This window comes from Gymnogyps californianus, chromosome 6, assembly GCF_018139145.2.
Source record: "Gymnogyps californianus isolate 813 chromosome 6, ASM1813914v2, whole genome shotgun sequence".
NCBI lineage: Eukaryota > Metazoa > Chordata > Aves > Accipitriformes > Cathartidae > Gymnogyps > Gymnogyps californianus.
The window spans coordinates 38,752,254-38,773,022 of NC_059476.1; the positions used below are offsets into that span (position 1 = coordinate 38,752,254).

General features: G+C 40.3%; 2 protein-coding genes across 2 annotated transcripts; one reads left to right on the forward strand and one right to left on the reverse strand.

The window, feature by feature from the left end:
* Positions 1-25: 25 nt before the first annotated feature.
* On the forward strand, positions 26-17,137 carry FAM149B1 (family with sequence similarity 149 member B1). The gene is made up of 15 exons (XM_050898907.1): positions 26-85; positions 1,113-1,217; positions 1,805-1,937; positions 2,936-3,078; positions 3,716-3,835; positions 4,443-4,613; positions 6,299-6,486; positions 6,758-6,888; positions 7,474-7,527; positions 7,990-8,102; positions 8,744-8,950; positions 10,807-10,933; positions 11,256-11,381; positions 12,182-12,263; positions 14,075-17,137. Exons 1-15 carry the CDS (start codon positions 36-38, stop codon positions 14,146-14,148), a joined length of 1,824 nt encoding a protein of 607 aa, XP_050754864.1. The 5' UTR covers positions 26-35; the 3' UTR covers positions 14,149-17,137.
* Positions 16,735-20,149, reverse strand: DNAJC9 (DnaJ heat shock protein family (Hsp40) member C9). The gene is made up of 5 exons (XM_050898928.1): positions 19,970-20,149; positions 19,609-19,749; positions 19,133-19,387; positions 18,281-18,364; positions 16,735-17,518 (listed from the first exon to the last, which is right to left on the reverse strand). The coding sequence occupies exons 1-5, from the start codon at positions 20,147-20,149 to the stop codon at positions 17,399-17,401; spliced, it is 780 nt and encodes a 259-aa protein (XP_050754885.1). The 3' UTR covers positions 16,735-17,398.
* Positions 20,150-20,769: the final 620 nt, after the last annotated feature.

Genomic DNA, 20,769 nt, shown 5'->3' on the forward strand with positions numbered 1-20,769 from the left:
CGGGCGGTGGCGGCGGCGGCGCGGCGGAGCTGAGGATGATCTCGCGATACGCGCGGAAGCCGGTGCCCCCCGGCGCTCTGGAGATGTGAGTCGCCGCCGCCTCCCCCCCCCCCGGCCCCGCTGTCCCGGTCCCCGCCGCCCCGGCCAGGCCCCGCTCCCGCCTGGTCCTCGCGCTCGGGCCTGCCTGCCCGCACTCCCCCTCAGCCTGAAAACCGGGGCCCGTGCGTAGACAGGGGGGGTCGCGGGGCCGAGCCGAGGCCCCGATTGCCGCGGGTCCCCGGGCGGGGCGGGGGGCCGGAGCCGCCGGCTGGCGCTGGGCGCAGCTTGCCCGTAACGGTGGGGTGGGCCGGGTGTAACGTGGAGTTGTGCGGATCCAGTGCCGTAACCGCGGTGCCGGGGCCTGCGCCGAGGCTGCGGCCAGGGCGCTGCCTCAGGAGGTGGCCGCGGTAACGTGTTTACACCGATCCTGGCCGACGCGTGTACTCGTCGCTTGAAAAATACGGGTGTGAGCGAACGTGATTAAATCCCTCTTCCTGTCCTTTTTTGACCCAAGAGGTAACTGATGTGTAGGCGCTTTTTCGGGGGGGTGAGAGGTTTAAACAAATACATAGGTTTTGGTACTTAGCTGCTTTTTGTTCCTGCATTGATACCTCTCTCTGTCCCCAACTACTGTCACTTTTCTTGTCCCTTTTTCCTAGACATCTAAACCTTGACAAAACAAAAAACTAGCAAATGCTATTTCTCCTAACTTGCCCGTGCATAGTTTGGTGGCTACTCTTGTTCTATTGGATTATAAGTCCCCTACAGGGATAATGATGTTGTATCTGCTTTTAGAGAGCTGTAGCCCAGTTCACAACAATGTTTTAAGTTTAAAGGAAGACACTTGATTTCTAAGCAAAGACCTTTAACTCCATGTTTAGCCTAGAGTTAGTTTTGATACCTTAATTCTAAAACTTTGGTAACAAGAATTAGCCTTCTAATAATAATAAATGAGCTCTGGTATGCAAATCAGTGCATTCCTTGAAAAGCAGAAAAAAAACTCCCTGTAAAACTTGGGAATTCTGTAGATGTTTATTCTTGTAAGTAATGTCAAGTTCCACTTCTTGTTTTAGACAAGGACTTCCAAAACATGCCTTGCGGCATCATCCGCTGCCAGAACCACGAGCTGAGGTGTGCCCAGGCACACCCACGGCTGAAAACTATGGCGAGATCTCAAGGTACTTGTCATAACATAAAATGAATCTTTGCCTGGAGTCAGTGGCTAAAACCAGGCACCTTTGTGTTGAATTATCTTTACAGAAGTAATATGGTTGGTAGGCTTAGGCTTTACCTCAGATCCGTATCATTGCAGAACATGTCCTTCCTATTTTGGAAATAATAAAAAGTGTGTAGCTGTGTTCCGTTCCCAGCTCGCAAAGAGCCCGGGTCATCTAATTTTATGGCAGAAGCAAGAGGAGAAAAGATAAAAATAGTTCCTGAGTGGTGTAGAACCAGGACTAGAAATAGTCTGCAGCTTAACTGAGATAATTTTTGGAAAATCTATGTTTTGCTTGACCTCTAGATTTCCTATGTCATTGAGATTATTAGGAGTGACTGTTGTTGTAATTACTTGTGTACTACAGCTTCTGCTTAAATGCCTCTGAAGTAAATATTTACCCTATGAAAACTCTATCATTGCTAAGACCTCTTCTGATATATCTATGCTTTTTTGTACAGAAAGGAAAGTTTACTTACCCACTTTATTTGTCATTGTGTATTGTTGGGGTTTTATTCTTCCTTTTTTTCCTCAACATGTGCATTGCAGGGAGCCTGAAATCTGGAAGGAGTCAGATTACCCTTCCGTTACTCCAGCTGATCATGGGAATTCATGGTCTGCTAGTCAGAGTTACGCCGACACCTCCACCGAAGACAGCTCAGTCTTCTCTTGGGGCTATGATGTGAGTAGAACGTAATCATCCAAACCAAATGTAGCACAGTGAGTAGAAAGACATTTGAAGTACCATTGCAAATACATTTCAGGATAAAAATGAGGATTGGATCTGTCAATAAATCATGACAGTGGTTATAGAAAGAACATCTTTTTTTACCTCTTCCCCATCTTTCCTTTCTCTCAGACCAAAACATATTACGCTTATGTTATTCAATTAATATTCTCCATTTCCATCTAAAATTTTGGAAATGCAAATCATTTAATGCGTAAGTGTATCTACACAACATAATAAATGCTGTTATTGTGGAATCCCAAACATGAGTGGGTGACTTTCAGATACTTGGTGTGAGTTTATCAAACTTCTGCGTACTTGTATGTTTCTCAAAATACAGTAAGCCCCTAAAACATTACTTTCACATAGAAATATTTGTTTTATTCTCCATCTACTAAAACAAAGTGTGCTATTGCTTTCTGTGAGGTGAGATGGAACTGTTTAGATTTAAATTACCCAAGGACTGACCCCATTTTCTAGCTACACGAGAACATGTAAAAAAGGTCCTGAACATCCTTCACTTTCACAGTGTTTCATGCCAGTCTGCATTGCTTTTTGTTTTGCTGTTGTCTATGGACATTGCAAGCAATAAATTTTCCACTTCATTAAAATGTCGCTGAATTTTATCCCTTCTGTTCTGATTTCTGTAAATTACTATGTCTTTAACTTAATAGAATAATACAGATATTTCAGAATGTTTTAATAGTTTTTCTGTTGTGTCAATGTAAGCTTTTTATGTAGCTACCATCAGTCTTAACAGCAGTCTGCATCATCTCGGGGGGGGGGGATTATTTAAAGTTAATGTCTTTCTATGCAAAAGAAATAGAACTGTTTAAATCAGTCCTGCTAAGCTTTAAACAAATAGTTGTCTTTTTCAATTATAAAAAAATTCAATTAAAAAAACCCTCCAAATGCTATTCACTAGGTATTTATTGGATAACTTTCCTTTCTAGGAATTTGATAAAGCTGCCACACAACAAGTTCAGCAAATGTTCAGACAAATTGATGAGCTTCTCTATGAGCAGAAAGAAAATGTGCATGTTGAGGGACTGCGGGAAGAATGCCACCAGTGGACATCCAACTTTCCTCATCTCAGGTATTTTATTAATAGACTAATGCTAGTACCATCACAGAGTTATAAAAGGGTACGGATGGAAACAGTTGCTTTTAAAATAACGTTACAGCAGGGCGGTTTTATGCAATTATACAGTAGATAGAGATAAAAAGATCACTTTGGAGGCCCGCCTGCCATTGTCATTAACAAACATTCTGCTATCTCACATTTGGTTCCTTGCCAGACGATTATTGCTATTTGCAACTGACTTGGCCTTAACATAGCAAAATTCTCTTAGAAAAGATATATGGTATAGCTAAAAGCCAGGTGCTTAAAATAATTTAAAAATCCTCCTACCCTAGCTGAGCAGTCCTTATGGCTATCTGTAAACTTAAATTTTAAATCTTCATTATGTGTACTTGAACAGTTTTCTCCATACTCAACAGTCTTACAATCAGCAGAGCATAAAAAAACAAGCAAAATTTTCTTAATGTATTTACCTGACTCGAAGCAATCTGTACTAGGGAAAACAACTGAAAGCACATTTAACTGTTACCAAGAAAACCACATAGCTTCCCTACAGAATTTTTAGGATTTGCTGCTGTGTGTTCTTATACACTTCAATAATCTTACTTGCAACATTTTCTGATTTATTTATCCTTTGCTTTTGCCATGGCAGGGTTGTGGGGAAGCAGATAGTGGTCCCCACAGATGAAGGGTACGGATGGTATTCAAGTTCACCTTCTGGCGGTTTAGGTTCCTCAGATGTAAGTTCACCACGAGAAAAAGATTCTAATGAGTAAGTATCGGCGGTTAACCCAGACCGTACCAAGGTGGGAAGGTAATTTTGTTCTCAGTGGACTGCAGCAATAGGCTTCTTAAAATGTGAAGCCTAACTCCTTTCTGTTAGGCTGAATTTTGAACACAGCACTCTTTTTTTTATTATTATTATTTTTATTTTATTTTTGACTAAAAGTAGTACATTCAGAATAGCAAGACTACGTAGCTGTGCTTATGGCTAACTACAGTAAACTGGTCAGTAAATGGCAATACCTTTGCTACTGCTGACTTCTTATGTATGTATTGTAGCTCGTTTTATTGTCAGTCATCCATTAAATTTGTATAGAACTTCAAAAATACAAAGCACTACATTAGTACTACTTTTATTATTTAATGTTTTAGAATGTTTTTTAATTAGCTTTGAATTTTTTTCTGAAGTTTCAAGTTCCTTAGCAAGAATTAAAAATATCCAAACCAAGAGTTTTTACTGTAACGCATAATTTGTTGGCCTCCCTACTGCTTGGCCTTAACTACCATGTTGTCTCTCAGTTCAGCAAATGCTGCTATTTGAAGTGGAGTAACAACTTATTTTCATTTCTGCTTTCTGAAAACTATCACCTGTTCAGATTTAGTGTTTTTGGCAAGAAGGTACCTCTTTCTGTTACTCCCGTTCACAAAAAGGCTGACCGTTCCAAGTCTCCGACCTTGTGTTCTCCGGAGAGCGAAGAAGGTGAAGATGGAGTAATTGTCTCTGAAGGCGTAATGGAGGAATATTTAGCATTTGACCGCAGAGATGTGTAGGTATTGAATATTAAGATAGCAACTAGTACCAGTGTCCTGAATTCCTGCTGTTAAGATACATATATTTGGTTTTGATGTTAGTTGATAAAGTATTTGATGAATTTATTTTTTTCATATCTTTCCTCTAGAGAACTTTCAAAGGCCTGAGGCGGCTAGGGCACTGGGAATTCTCCCAATCCATTTCCTAGAACAATTTATTTTGCTAAATTATTTTTCTGATTTTTTTGTAATTTTTCATACTAGCCATTTAAATAGTTCATTCCATCATAACTAAGAGCCTGCTGTGTATTGGCATATTTAATAAAACTTGTTTAAATGCCATTTATTTTTTATACTAAGTCAAATTCGTTGTTGTTTGTTATGCACTAGCAGTGTGCTGCTTTGGTTTTGTACTAGCATTTTGGGTAGAATTGTACCTTTCCAGATTTTTCAGTGGCAGTTTAAGGATTAGAGTGGATTTGATGCTTGCCAAGAAATAATTACCACTATTTTTATCTTAAGAAGAAAAGATTAAGTGTGCTATAAAGAGGATTCTTTTTGCCCCTTTACTTTATTCAACCCAACAATATGAACATATGGCCTGGGTAAGGACTCTGGATGGTACTGTCAGTTGCTAACTACTTAATTGGTTTTAATAAATAAAGCCACTTAGCTGCATGGACCATGAGATTCAAATTGGTAGGTGGCTTGTTTTGACCAGGCCAGAGAGACATTGCTGCAGCAAAAAATATCGCTGTCTCTGTAAAATAATGGTAGAAGTATTATAGCTTTTTCTAGTGGTATCTCATTTTTTCCCCAGGTTTGTAGCTTTTTGATGTTAAGTACTAATTCAGGGAGCAGATGTGAAAGCCGTAATAAATGTGCTTGCATCAGTATTATTTTCTCCCTTCTACCAAGTTTCTTTTGGCAGATGAACATAAACTTTTTTGAGCAGTTGTCTTCCAGGTTTCACACTTCAGAATACCTCTTGCATTGTGGAAGAGTCTGCAGCAAAGGCCACTTGCTGCTGTGAATTATGGTTTTTCTCCCCTCTCATTGATTACATCTCATTGTCTAAAACTGACTTAAGCCTGTGCCCTGAACACCTCCTGGCTGCTAGAGCAGCAGGCCGAGAGTGGCATTAAACAGTCATGAGTAGTAACAGTCCTCTCTCGTCTTTAGAATTCTGTAGTGACGTTAGATATGGAGCCTAACAATGTGATGAACAAATATCACTGTAACTATTAATATTTATTTTTAAAGGGAACTTTGATCTCCTTGGTAAATTATTTATTATTCATGAAGTATCATTTATAGTCATTCTGTGTGGGGAAACCGAGGTGTGCAGTAATAAGGTGATTGTCTCGGTCATTTCGCATTTAGGTCAGTGGTACATTCTGGAAAAAATAAAAGTTCAAGTGCCCCATGTATCGAAGCTTGCTTCTTTCAGTATTAGACTGTTATTTGATATTGCTGTTTATTAAACTATCAGCTCTCAGAAGATAACATTGTGTGATAAATACAAAACTTCTCCTGAAGTAACGTCTTCAAGCTATTTGGCCAGCTGCCTTGACCTATTTCAGTTTAAAAGAAAATAGAACAGAAACGCAGCCTTAGCTGATGTTTTAATCCTATTCAATAAATGCAACAAAATATAGGAGACAAAGAAAATGTGTTTATGGCAATGCTTACATTTTTACAGGGAGGAGGAGTTGCATGAGAGGAAAATGGGGCTGTCCTCCGGTAGACGGAAATTAGGGTTTCCTCCTGTCTCTCCGTACTCCTGCATGAAGGATTCTGTGCTCACGTTTGTGTTTGATGATGTGTGGAGTGAAGTCCTAGGCTGCATGGAAGAATTAATCTGCAGACACTGGGAAGGGTCAGCCTCTGGTAAGGATCACAGTTAAACTGCAGGTTCAAAAGGGGATTTCAGTTATTTAATTTTGCAAGGATGTAATGAGAGAGATGTATTTGGGAATAATCTCTTCAGGGGAGGGGAAAAAAGGTTATTTTGCTAACAGTGTGACACATGCCTTCAAAAGATTTAATAGAGCTTAGCATCTAAGAGGACTCTTCTTAAAAAATTTGGATTCATAGCACTGTCCACAACTAGCAATGCTAATAGTCTGTATTTACAGGAATTCTCTGTTGCTTTGCATAGATGATGAGAAAAATATCATAACAGTAGAAACGATCAGAGCAGATGCTGGAAGCCCTTTGCAGTTTGATCCTCTGCCGGTGGTGTTACCTCGTGTGCCACAAACTAAAACGCCCTCAGTGACATCAAATCTGGTAAGTATTTTTAGCCAGCTGGTTTGTGTAGGGACAAATCAATATAGCCCTACCTAAGCAAACAGATTCGAGTACATCAGGGGACTGTTTAGGTACATAACTAGTTTGGATTTTGTATGAATGCTGACTGTCCTTTCTAACATTTAAATTCTGTTATTCCTCAGTTGCAAGTTTTAATTCCTACTTTTCTCTCTAAAACTTAATATTTTATATATGTATTGGACAACCATGTGGTGACTGTTCATTAATGATGTAGTTCTTTCTACATTTCAATAATGTTTGAACTAAATTGTGAGATCGAGGATTGCGTGTGTGAGATCCTGTTCTCACTAGCTTATCTATAGCTAACTCATCAGGCAACAGAGGACAAATCTCAGTGCAGTTGTAAAACAGGTCTTTTTTTCTCAGACACTGAAGTTGACTGTATAATCTGCTTTAGATTATCTGTTCCTAGAGGGGTGAGCACCAAAGTGTTTTCTGTTTATTCCATTTTAATTCAACTCTTTCCTTCTTATTTCTTTTTATTTCTTTCTCCTTTATTTCTACCCCTGCCTCTTCCTCATGTTCCCCTTACTGTATGTGTAGGGCCCAAAAACCAGATGTGGCCGCAAAAGCAAAAAGAGGAGAAAAACACCTCAAGTATGTATGCTCGAGAGATTAAAGCTCTGGTATTTTCTATTTGCTGTTGTTACGGTGGGTGGAATTTGATGTTTTTCCAGATCAGTCTGTATTCCAGGAAAGGAGTCTGCAGTTCTGTTCTTGACATAAAATGTCAACATACACTGAAAATTAGTTCCGTAAAGCTTCTGATTATAGCCATTGTTGGAAGATCCTGTCATGCAAATAAGCAGCTCAGTTGGAAAATATTAAGTATGACATAGCATGGTAGGATACATTTTCTAAGCACTACCGTTTGCAAGAAAAATGGAATGCTAAGATGCCTTTCTTAGATGGGGAAATAATATAACTGAGTATGTATCTGGATGTCATGGAAGAAAGTAATTTTTTTCCTCCAAAATTGTTTACAAGGACAAAATCTGTAAATGTGTGTGAATGTCTCTGCCAAACAGTAATTTACGTATTTATTTTTTAAACTTTCAGGTAAATCTCTCTCAAGGGTCAAGTAGTGGCTCTCAACGTAATCTAAATGGCTTGATGGTGATACATGGGATCCAGTTACAGCAAAGGAATCTGCCTGTACTGGAGAAAACACTGTAAGAACTATAGATTGTCTGTTGTAAAGTAGAGCACTCTCATGGTGAGAGGGATTCAACCCAAAACATTGTGAGAACTTTCTACACTGGGGAAAACAATTCTCAATTATTTTCCTGCTTGTTTATTTGTTTGTCCTCTATGAAACAGTATACTTCTAATACAGGTTTTCTCTTTGCTTGCTGCTGGTTTACCACTTAGTGAACAGCTGCGGCATTACTGTTGGCACTAACTGACATCCTGAAAAGAGATGAAGCTCAGAATGGGGTAGAGAAACTGATTTGCTCACTTCCTAGAAGTGGACTTGTGTTAGATCTAGGCTATGGGTGTGAAAACTGGTGTTTACAGTGTAGTTTTTTTTAGTCTGTTCTGTGATTAACTTTTACATGGGAATCTTCAATCAGAAAGTTCATAGTTCAAGTAAAAAAAAAAATAAAGATAGGCTTCTTTTTTCTTTTCCATCCCCTATTCTTTTCTAATTTGGCTCTGAATTACTTTATATAGTTATGTAAAAAAAATGAACACACATCATCTCTATCCACACATAATATTATGAATGTCACCTGTAGATGAGTACTTTGTAACAGGGTAGTTATCAGTCATGTTGACCATACCTCTTTTCGTTTTGTAATTCTTTTGTTAGGGACCTGGATGACAAACGGCCAGGCTCCAGTTCCATCCCCTCTACCAGAGTGCGGCCAAACCATCCTCTAGAGCTCAGCACATCATCCCTGTCACGTTCCACAAGAAGGCGAAACCCACCACCACGTACCCTGCATCCCATCAACACAAACCACTCTCGTACTGGGACCCCAGTTTCTGTGGACAATGTCTTCGGGGGAACTCGATTGTATGTTTTAAAACCAGTTTCTCACTGCAAGTTACCATATTTAGAGAATGCAGCTTATACAAAAAGCATTCAGTTGAACAGAAAGAACATGAATTATTTGATTAAAGAAATTAACTGCCCATTAAAGCACAATCTCCCCTGAGAAAGCAGAGTTGCTAAAGCTGATGTTTACTGTGCTAGAAGCTGCGATTCAATGAATTGCATACATATTTAGGTAGTTTTTTACACAAACTATAGACCTCAGTCTGTCCAGGACAAGCAAAGCAAATACCACCATCTCTTTCTTGACATCAGCTTTCTTTTTCTATAGCCTATTTTAAAGATGAACTTAAAAGTCTACTGTTTTTGGAGGTCAAACTGCCTGTTGCTATCCTATATCCAGACTGGGTTATAAAGAAGGTGCTCGTCTTAGATAGGTTATGACTGACCAAAGGACTCTTAATGAACTCGGTGAACCCACAATTACATCTAGAATATCTTATTTTTGTTTGGCATAATGATCTGACTGAATGTAGTCATTTACAGGGACTACAGGGTATTAGGAAACAATGCAGGGGTTAATATACTTCTATGTTCCACGTGTTGTAAATTGACATAGTTTCCTTTTAGTTTTGCAGTTTACCTGTAAACTCATCCAGCCTGTTATTTTTTGTCATGTACTGTTGAGAGACTTGTTCCTTGTCCCTTCACAACTGATGTTTCTACTTCCAATATTTTATGCTTCTGTTCCCTTTCCTCAGGCTTCGATCAATTTAACGATTGTTAATATCTCCCCTTTATTACCATATATGTTAAAATGTATGTAGAGAGCACTAGGAAAGTCTTTTTTAAAATACTGGTTATAGTTTGAAGCTTTTCTAATGTATTCTTACAGAACATCCTTCAGTTAATTCCAGAACATGTATAGAGCTAAGGCCTCTTGATCATTTCTAGCACTTTTCAAACATACAATAATATACAGACACCTTTCATGTGAAAAGGCTTTCACATGAAAAGGCTGTAGCTAGAAAATAGAATACTTATCCTTTTACATTCCTCCCGTGACTAATGCTTAATTAAGTTTGTATTTTGTGCAAGTAGATTGGTTTGGCTCCTTTTAGGCTTCTAAAAGCATCTGGCACCTGTTCCTTCAAATACTCAAACAAAATATGGAGAAGGTAGAAGCCCTATTTTACCCCCAGACATTTGACACTTCTAGTAAGTGAAAGAGTTACAATTTGCATTAGGTAGCTTTTTTACTTGCTCTGCTTAAAATATGGCCCACTGCTGTTTTCTAGGCTCACTGTTTATCTTCAGTTGCTAGGCTGAAGTTAGCACTAAGCAGTACTTCATCCTAAAGGTTCTGAACAAAGAGCAGAAAATAGTGCCATGTCTGGGAACGGGCAGACAAGATTCTAACATTGTACGGTAACTGCCTGTGAAGACACCTTTATATATACACACACCTTTATTCTGCAGTACCAGCTGCACAGCATGCCCCTTCAAAATGCACTGGATGAGGTGCATTTTAACCACAACTTGCCTTTATATACATCCATTACCAGGATTTCTGCTGGGGTACTCGCTCACAGACTCACTTTGCCTATATGCTTAGTATTAAACATTCTGAAAACTAGAAGTTCTTGTTAACAGATGAAAAAGATTTCTGCCAAACTTCACCCGCTGCAGAACTCCTCTTTTAAATTGTCTCCAATAGTCAGCCCTAACACCAGCATCTTGTAGCAAAATTCGGCAACTGTTGCTCTTAGTTTTAACATTGTTTGTCTACATAATGCCAAACAAACTGACAACATTGTATGTTTACACAATGCCAAACATATAAACTGTGTTTTTCTGTTCTTATTGGTGCATTTCAGTCTGACTGCACATGAGCAGCTGACCTCACCCCCTCCACTGCCACTAAGCCGAAATAATCTCCTACCACCTATTACTACCACCGATGTGGCAGAGCACGTGAGCACTGCAGGATCCCAGAGGCAAACGGTAATAGGCACAATTTTATTATTGGATAGTCTAAAATTGTAATCCTTGCTGATCAAGTTACGTAACCCAAGAGTTCTAATGTGTTTGTTATCTTGTAAGTGACAGCAACTGAAAGAGATGCACAAAAAATGCCATATCAATTTTGACTAACAGCATCACCCATAGCTGAATGCTTTAATTCCAGTTAATGCCAGAATTTTTTTCCTCCCCATAACTAGGTGTAGAATAATTGACTTGGAAAATTAGCTTTAATTCCCAGGATAATTATTTTAAATGTACTGCTGCAATAAGAAGTAGCCATAACTGTTACTCTTCAATGCAGAAACCTCGAGGGAACTCAAGTCGAGCTCACAGTGTAACAACACACGAAGATACCCATCAGCAGCTACAGGAGCGGCTTTTCTTACCTGATCGTTTCTCCAGGCCTAACACAACCAACGCATTCTTGGTAAAGCATGGCAAACTATACCAAATCATCCTTAGTTACTCAATAGGGTGCTTTGACAATTAACATAGGTAAACATTACTCGAGAACCGAATGTCATAGGTGATCAGTGCCAGGGACTTCATCAAGTTTGCCCCTTGATTAGATACCCACAGGTTAGCATCATTGCTTGGCACTTCTGAAACAAACAGGGAAAGTCAGTTGTTCATGGACAGCGTTCTCACTATACCCCCCATAGACATTAAGAGGTCATTCCTGCAGCTGTATTCAGCAACACAGGGTAGGATAGTCTTCACGGCTTTCTTGCACAAGTTTGTTGTACTATTAATGTCCAGTCTGTTTCAGTATCAAATACTCTTGGTTTAATTTGAAACACCTACGCTACTAATATCTTGTCCTATCTAACAAAGCATTTTTATCTAAGCTTTAAAAGCTATAATTTCAACAATAGCTTTTAAATAGCTGCTTGTTTGGTTTCTGTGTATAATTTCAACATCCATGACTTAGCAGTTATGAGTGTACAATCTTTCTAAAATCTATTTTGAAACAGAACAATTTCCAGAAGTGGTGAGAATGCCTTTAACTGGCCCAGTGATCATTCTAAGTAAGAGCGTTATAAAAGTATATTTTCTACTCCTAAAGTTGATTTAACCCTCCTTAAACTTGTAAAAGCTCTACTTAGACCTTTACAACATCTTACAAATTAGGAAACACATACGTTTAAGTAGTTTGTACCTGTATTATAATCTTGATGTTTAAAATTTTTTTCATGCAAAGGTAAATAATTTGAACTGTCTTTTCAGCCAGATCCACAGCACCACCGTTCTTGCACTGTTATTGATTATAGTAATCAATCTTGGACAAGGAGAGGATCAACAGGTTCAGGTACGCTCATCAGTCGTAGAATTTAATAAGACCAAGCAAGAGGTAGGCTTTTGGGACAGGGATGCATTTCTTACATAGGTAATTACATTGAGGAGGTTTTTCAAAGTTCCATTTCATGTTTTAAAATTTCCTTTATACAAGTTTTATACTTGCATACAGAGTACGTTTGGGTGTGGTTTTTTATTACCACTTAGTATTTTAAATCATTTAAGGAAGCTTAATGCAATCAGCCCCAATGCTTGTCACGTCAAAGTTAAGAGCAGGAGTTGCCAATTTAAACAGGAACTAGCAACAACCACTTTCTGTGCAAGGATTTTTCTTCTGCTCAGCTGTACAACTGAATGAAATTGCATTATGTCCAAAAGAAACTTACTTGCACTGTATGTGGAAGAGATTGTACTAGATCTGCACTAGATCTTAGAACTGCACTAGATCAACTCAAAGTGTATTTTAAAGCCAGTAACTGTACCAGTACAATTCACATGCATACTCTGAAATCAAAATATGTTTGTACTGTTTAATTTGTAACAATTGGATGAACTTTGTGGAGTTACTTAGCATAACCTAAAATGAATCTCATCTAAATTTACTTATTTTTAATTGATCAAAGCACCAAGGCAGCAGGAAGGCATTTTTGTTGTGAATGTAATGCATACTCTTCCCTCCAGTTTCCCTTCCTTCACTGCGAAGTCATCTCCTTAAATTGTTTATGGTTAATACACTTTGAAAATAGTTGTCATATATGCTTCAGAATAGCTACACAGTCACAACCAGCGTTGTGGTTCTTTTTTTAATAGTAGGAAGCTACAAGACTAAGTTGCACATGTGTACACAAGTGTTACGGTAGATCAACGAACCTTACTTATTTCAACTTTACCTTCAGAGATTTACGTTTTTCACCTCATGGCACACACAAGGTCTAGTCAGTTGAAAGGGAGTTTGTTCAGAGATTACGTGGGAGAGCAAAAGTTAGCTTTTGTGCCCTAGAACAGCTTTTCTGAATGCCATCTTTATAGCTCTCACCTGAGTTCACCTTGAGCACTCCCTGTTAACTTCACTTTGTATTGATGCTAAGTATCACCTCCACCTGGAAAGGGTGGCACAGAGCAGGGGATTAGATGCACTTTCTGAAAACTAGGTCTGTCAAGACAAGTTACACTGGGTTCCTTTCATCACAGTGTTTTGGGATTCCTTGTGGAGTTGTCAGAATTTTCCACATAAAAATATACTAACAAGATAGGATTGAAGCTACAAAAGTTAATGGAAACTGCAAAGGTTAAGGTAGCAAGCACATGGGTCATTATTAAAGGACAGGAGGGGTCTGTTAGCTTGTTTAATAGCTTGAATAGCCTACTACCACTACTATAAGTGGTACAAGAGGCAACTTGAGTTCAACAAAGGCACTAAACTGAGGTAACGTGTTTTTAAACAAGAAAGGAGTGCCCCCCCCCCGCAAAAAATCCACCCCAGTATCTTTAAATGCAAGATGAGTTTTATGACTGCTGTGTTAACAACAACAACAACAAAAATCAGCAGAACTTTGTAGACTTGAAAACTTCATGAGAGATCAAGCAATACAGTAGTTCGCTGCAATGCAGCAACTATGAAAGCACAAACTTTGCCCCTTTTGGAAGGTCAGTCACTTGTCTCAAACTTGCGTAAGTTATACATAATGCAGTTGATTGCGACGTATTAGAATAAAAAGCCAAAAAAAAAAAGCCTTTTAGTTTTAAGCTAAAGGAGATGTATTTGGTACTTGGGTTTAATACCTTCTAGAAGTCTTAAAGGTGTACATGATCTCTGTTTATTAGGTCTTCAGCTGCATGGTTCTGTGAAAGCCCACAGTCGAAGTGGATCAGTCACAAAAAGCAAACAGGGGCTCTGACGTGCCATGAAGAAGTATCCATCCGAGTCATGAACCACCTCTCATTCTCAGCAATGTCAACATTGTTTACAGAGAGTTTTCAAACACCCTTCCTTATGAATAATTATTTTTATATAAATCTAAGAAGCAGCTGCCAAAGATTAGAAGGGGTATACTTAACATTCCATTTTCTACCAGTAGAAAAAGTTATACTCCAGTGGGCAGTAAAGCCTAACTCCTAGAAAATCTAGCAAATGCTCTCAGTCATTGCTGTTTTCCCATTACTGGCTTAGGACTAGTGCATGTTGTTACAGGCAGGTACTGCAGAACCTGCTGATTTTTCCGTTAGCTCTACAGAAGATTGATCAGGCCTTCCACAGCAGTAGTAATTTAAATTTTTAAAACTGTATTTATATGTTTAAAGCAATATTATACTATCAAAAGCAAGCACTGCATATGATACTGCTTCTACAACTCAACTTAGACAAGTTATGAATCCTGTAGTAATTGCAGCATATATTAACACAGTTGTGTAAAAATAAGGTAGCAAACCAGATGAACAGAATTGACAGCTTTAAGGGTAGCACACCACTGACTCGTCCTGTGTTATATACTTGTACCTCTTTCTCAGTGACTGAAGAAGGTTTAAGAGGCAAAAAGGAGTCTCTTACTGCAAGTCATTCCAGACAGTATTCAAAGAAAGTACATATTGTCTCCCTGGTGAGATATTTTATGGTAATTTCACAGGATAAGTCAGTCTCCCTTTCTAAAAATACCTGCAATTATGTGAGATTTCTGCACTCCACCGTGAAGTTCCACAACCCACAGATGCAACGTAGCTTTTAGTAGATGTGTTCTGCACTGTGTGACAGATGTACCGAGGTATTAGCTGTAGTTGCCCTTGTGGCTCAAAATAATACAAAAACATGAAATACAAGCTTCTCAAAATAAATGATTAGTTGAAGGTCTTACTCCCAAACAGGAAGTGCCAGACTACAAGTAAGTGTAAACACAAGGTGAGGATAACCACTTACTGTATTTTAACAGAGTTAAAATAGGACACCACACAAAAACAGTTTTTCCCTTATAATTCAACTAAAGAGCACTTTTTTCTAAATTTCCTTTTTAATATTTTCCAAATTACAATTCATAATGGAAAAAAACTTGTCAGCATTCTTTATGAAGTGGCTCCCCTATTTCCCCACTCTATGTTATGCAATCTATCAAATGTTAGTGGTACCTACAGAACAGCTAATAATTTTTCATCAATATTAAAGTTCTTGAGTCCAGTTGATCCAAGCATGCTCTAATCAAGAAGGGAAAAGAAAGCAAAGCAGAACTGTGCAAATGTAACTGGGTTAACTTCCCTTTGCATTTCTAGAGGGGGGAAAAATGGTCTGGTCTCAATCTAAATCTCTTTAAGTTTCCATAGAGATAAATTGATGCTAAAAAGAGGCCTCTATTTACTAAACCCTTTCAAAATACAATTTCTCTGAACAGTTAAGACTACTGGAACATTGTACAGTGTGTCATTTAGTTATCTCAAGCTAACTGGAGATAAGCATCCCGCTCATATCAGTGCCATTCCTCAGGGACCAAGTTAGTTTTCTGTAGCCCTAGTGCATAAATAAGAGTTACAAAAAAATATACAAATAAACTAGAATAGACTTCTAGTAACATAATGTAGTATTTTATAGCCTAGAGGAGTCAGCATGTTAAAAACATGAAAGCAATCTCCTCATGAGGTAATTTTTGGTTTCTGTACAAATGGTTGACACCAGAGACTTCTCCTGGGCTGTTAGATATCTATTTTGTATAGTAAAAGTAACATTCAGGTTATGTGTTATACAACATAACAATATCCCCTACTCTCTCAGAATCAGGACAATTTTTGAAAGCAGCCAAGTAAGAGGGAACAGAGTTACCATCTACCTCTAGCTTCCCCCCAGGAAGCTCTATTAAATAGTCTGTTCCTGAATGCTATCACTGAAACTTTTGAGTTGAAGGTCCTCATTACAAGTGTTCACCTGTGGCTCATAAGCCTCTGAAAAATGATTCACAAAATAAAACCAGCCTCATTCCTGTGAGCTATAGGAAGTTGAAAACTAGTTACCCTTCAAATTCATACCCCTGCACACTATGTCAAGTGGTTTAAAAACAGCTGAAGCAAAAACCTTCAAAGTATTTGCACATCTTACAGAAGTAACTCACTTCTGAAATAACAGAAGTGTTGACAAATACAATGAAGTAGCTAATCACTACCATCCTGCAGCACACTGGACTGTAATGCTATTGAAATAACATGCAATGCATTTCTAAGCTTTGGAACTCCTTGTCATGGGACATCACAAACCCTAGAAATACACAGAACCAACTCTGTTCTGTGGATTTTTAAGTTTATTTCCTCACCTCAGCGTGCTAGAGAATTTCTGCAGAGTCACATACATGCTGCAGTCTCATATTCTTCCTAAGGCATCTGCCACAGGCAATCAAAGACCAAACACTAGGTGGCCCTTTCATCTAATGTAGCATCACCAGCACTGACGCCACAGTTAATAATATAGCCATATTTTCAGCTGCTATAGAAGTATGTAGTATTTACTTGACTTAAATCAGTCAGAAGAGTCAACACGATCAGTTTGTTTTGAACAACTACTTAGAAAACGTAGAGAGGGCTGGGGAAGCAACATAGCACAGAATTCTGCAAAAACTTTTTGTTTATTAAATCTGCATTTTTCCAAAGTATCTTTATAAAAGCACTGGAATATCTGAAAAACACCTGTTGAGCTGAAGTGCAAAGACCTTTAAAAACAGCAGAGGGTTTGTTACAAAAGAAAGGTGCGAATAGCAAAAAGATAAGGTTTCCAACTCGGAAACCACAGGAATCGGCATTGCAGACTCTCAAAGGTGTGGGATTACATTGTTTTACCATCAGCTGTACCAACATCCATTAGGTGTTTGGAAGGAAGGTGCTTCAACACAAGTTTAATAAACACACCGCCATCTCAAACATCACACCGCTTCCTTACTGGAACAAAACTTTTAGTCAAGAATCTGTTTGATCTTAACTGAAGAGCACCCAAAGGATTTTAAACAGTAGCACCAGAATGCTTTGTCTTTCTTGTTCATGATGCATTCTGTATCATACCTCCCAGTCACAGCAAGTTGATGCACACACACTCCGAAACAGTAGCCCAGAAAAACTGAAATTCTCCCAAATCCATGTGTTCCCATACAAAATGATACCTGATATTTCAGCCTACACAGTTCTTTATTTCTTTCCTTTCTTGGCTGCAGTCTTCTTTCCTCCTTTTTTAGCATTATTCCCGTATTTTGCTTCCAGTTGGGCCAAAAAGTCATCCATTTCCTTTTTTCGATCTTTATTTCTGCTCTGGGGGAGGGGAAGGGGGGGGAACCAAACCCAAAACTTTTACTACTTCCCAATACAGATTATTCTTTTGAAGTTAGATAGCTACATAATTTCTTGGAATATATTAAACAGGGAATACAAGCTGCAGAAAGTATAGTACTGTAAGCAAAAGCCTACTTGTATACTCTGGGCTCTATACCTAACTTGCTGAAGTATCAAGACAGAGGTAAAGGGTGGCTATAAAAATTCACAACATAAGGCTAGGAAAAGCAAACCAATTTCTAGTTTAGACCCAAACCTCTATTACAATTTGAGCAATGATTAAGCATGAACATTCTAGGAAGCCCACTGGACGATAAGAAAGAAGAAACAGAAAACGTTCCAAAAACCAGAATGTAAACAGTATGTTTCTTTCCTCGATCCCCAAGATACAAAAGCAAAATAGTAAGACCTATCAACTTCTGCATCCTCGTGGAATCCCTCAGAAAGAAAGAATCATTAACACTCCCTGTCTAACTGCCTAAAACTAGAAGTTAAGTATTTTGATTTTGTATGCAATAAGGATATTAGAATAACTTTGTTAATTTTTAAAAAGACACAGGTAATAAAATCCATACCATACTCTGACTATTAATTAAAGTCCATAAATAGTTAACATTAAGGTCAGGTTTTAACCTCAGGAACTCAGAAGAGTTGCAAGGATCCAAAATAGGAAGATGCTCAGGGAAAACACAATTATAAGCCAGTAACGTTATTATCTTCAACAGATAGAAAAAGCCTTACTTGAATCAGCGCTTTCAAGTCATCTTCTCCACCAAGGCCCAGTTCGTCTTTAGTCTTTTCTGCCTCTCTAGCTTCTTTTTCTGCCTAAAATAGCAAAGTAGTTTTTTAAAAAGTATTTTGCATGTTATTTGACAAAGTCTTATAGTAGTTACCAAACACTTTTTTTTGCATCTGTATAGAAATAGCTGCAAGGAAACACAAACGGTTTCCAAGTTTGGCCACAGATGAGAAATGAGTCAAAGAAAGCCCATTCTGGTTCCACAATTTAGTACGACGGGACAGTTTTTTGCTGTTTGACAATGCTGAATGTGATGTCTATCCTCATCCCTGTTCCCTCCACCCGCACTTTTTTTTGTCTTAGCAGCCATTACATTTTCTTTAACTTAGAGAAAGGTTACTGTGATGTGCGTATAACATATTCTGCAAAGTGTCCAAAAAAACCCAGGTTGGAGAAGAGGTCCATTTAGTCCAGAATGTTATTTCACACTTGCCAAAAGGCAAGCATAATGTATTTCCACCACGTACACTTCTTAACTCCAGCAACTCGTAGCTTTGTAAATAAATGCAGGGACATGCTAAACTGTAATAAGCCATTGTTTATAATAATGAAATAAAAGAAGTAATAGGCAACAGCCCATTACAACTCAAAAGCCTTTCACAACAATGGGGGGGGGGGGGGGGCGGAGCACAGGTGACCAAATGTGAAAGTCAAAGATACTGAGCAAGATCTGCAACCCAGCAATCCTGTGGCAAACATTTGTCTCGAGAACAGTTTCATTTATTTCTACCAAGGGAGATTAAAAGCTTATCATAAATAATGCTTTCCTTTGGTCCCTGATTGATATAACCTACCCGCCTTTTTCTTGCGATCGTTTTCTGCTTAGACTCTTTTACAAAACCTTTGTAGGACGGGACTTCTCCAGAGTCAATGGCTTTTTCTATGATTTTCCGTATTCTTGGTTCATCTGTATAGTCCACACACAACACAGACTCCATTATTCTGTCCATGTCACCCTCAAAATCCACGTATGCTGCTTTAATATCAGCTAGTTCTTCTTCTGAATCTTTATAGCTCTTTTCAAAGTCTTCAATATCCTTTACTGTGATCTGAAGCAAAAAGGTGACGCTTATTGAGTTACAGGACTTATTCACCAGAAGAATTTGAGAGACAGCATAAAAAAACCCCAATGTTTTACACAAAGCTAGTAAGGGAGACATGGCTACAACTCTGAAGCAGCAGGCTTCCCCTTCCCGGAGGGTCTGCCCCCACTAAGATGAGCCCTGCCAGGGCCCCGCCGCCGGTTCCCAGACCCCAGCCCGGCTCTCACCTTCTTGAAGAGCAGCCGCCAGTACTCCTGCCAGTCTCGCTCGCCCCTCAGCGCCTCGCCCTCCTCATCCACCGTGCCCTGCTCATCGTACACGGCGCGCTGCTCCGCGTCGCTCAGAACGGCGTACGCCTTGCCCAGGATCTGCGGGGACACGAGGACCGGCCGGCCGGCCAGTCAGTCAGTCAGGGAGCGAGCCGGCCGGCCGGCCGGCCAGTCAGTCAGTCAGGGAGCGAGCCGGCCAGCCAGTCAGTCAGGGAGCGAGCCGGCCGGCCGGCCAGTCAGGGAGCGAGCCGGCCGGCCGGCCAGTCAGTCAGTCAGTCAGTCAGGGGCCGCCGCCGCCCTCCCTCCCGCCCGCGCTCACCTGGAACCGCCGCGTCGCCTCCTCCTTGGCATCGGGCTCGGCGCGGTCGGGGTGTACGCGGAGCGAGGCGCGGTGGTAGCCGCGGCGGATCTCCTCAGGCGAGGCTTCCCGGCGGACGCCCAGGACACGGTAGAGGTCGGGGGAGCCGAAGGCGGCCTCGCACTGCTCCAGCAGCCCCATCCCGCCAACGCCGCGGCACCGCCCCCACCCGCCGGCTCAAGAGCGCCAACCGCCGCCGCCGCGCCCCGCCCGCCTCTCGCGAGAGTTGGGCGGGAGGCAGGGACGCGCATGCGCGGGAGGTGCGGCCGGCTGAGGAGAAAGCGGCGGGGATGGCCGGCCGGCCGAGCCGAGCCGAAGTGCGGAGGGCCGGGCCCCGCGGGAGCGGGAGGAACGAGGTCCGCCCCTTTCAGGGTTAACTTTCGTAACCTGCTTGAACCGCTCTCCCTGGCAGAAAGGGAGCGGACTTGGAACCAGGCAGGAGCTGGGCAGGCCCCTGCAGCGAGGCTGTACCCGGCCTGGTTTCCCCCATCCCTCCCACACGCGTGGGTAGCAAGTTTTAGCGGTTTGGATTCACATCGCTCCCTCTCAGGGACGTGCTGGGAACCTACAGTCCTCCTGCAAAGGAAGAAAGCCAGGAGCGCTCAGATACAGTTACCATCGGTAAATTAAAAAAAAAGAAAAGGAAAAAAAAGGCAAGGGACTCCGATTTGGCTTTCCACTTCCCAGTGGTAAACAAGCTTTGCTGGCTTTTGTGGGTCATTCAGGATGGATGAAATCCACTGCCTACTGAAAAAGCTTGC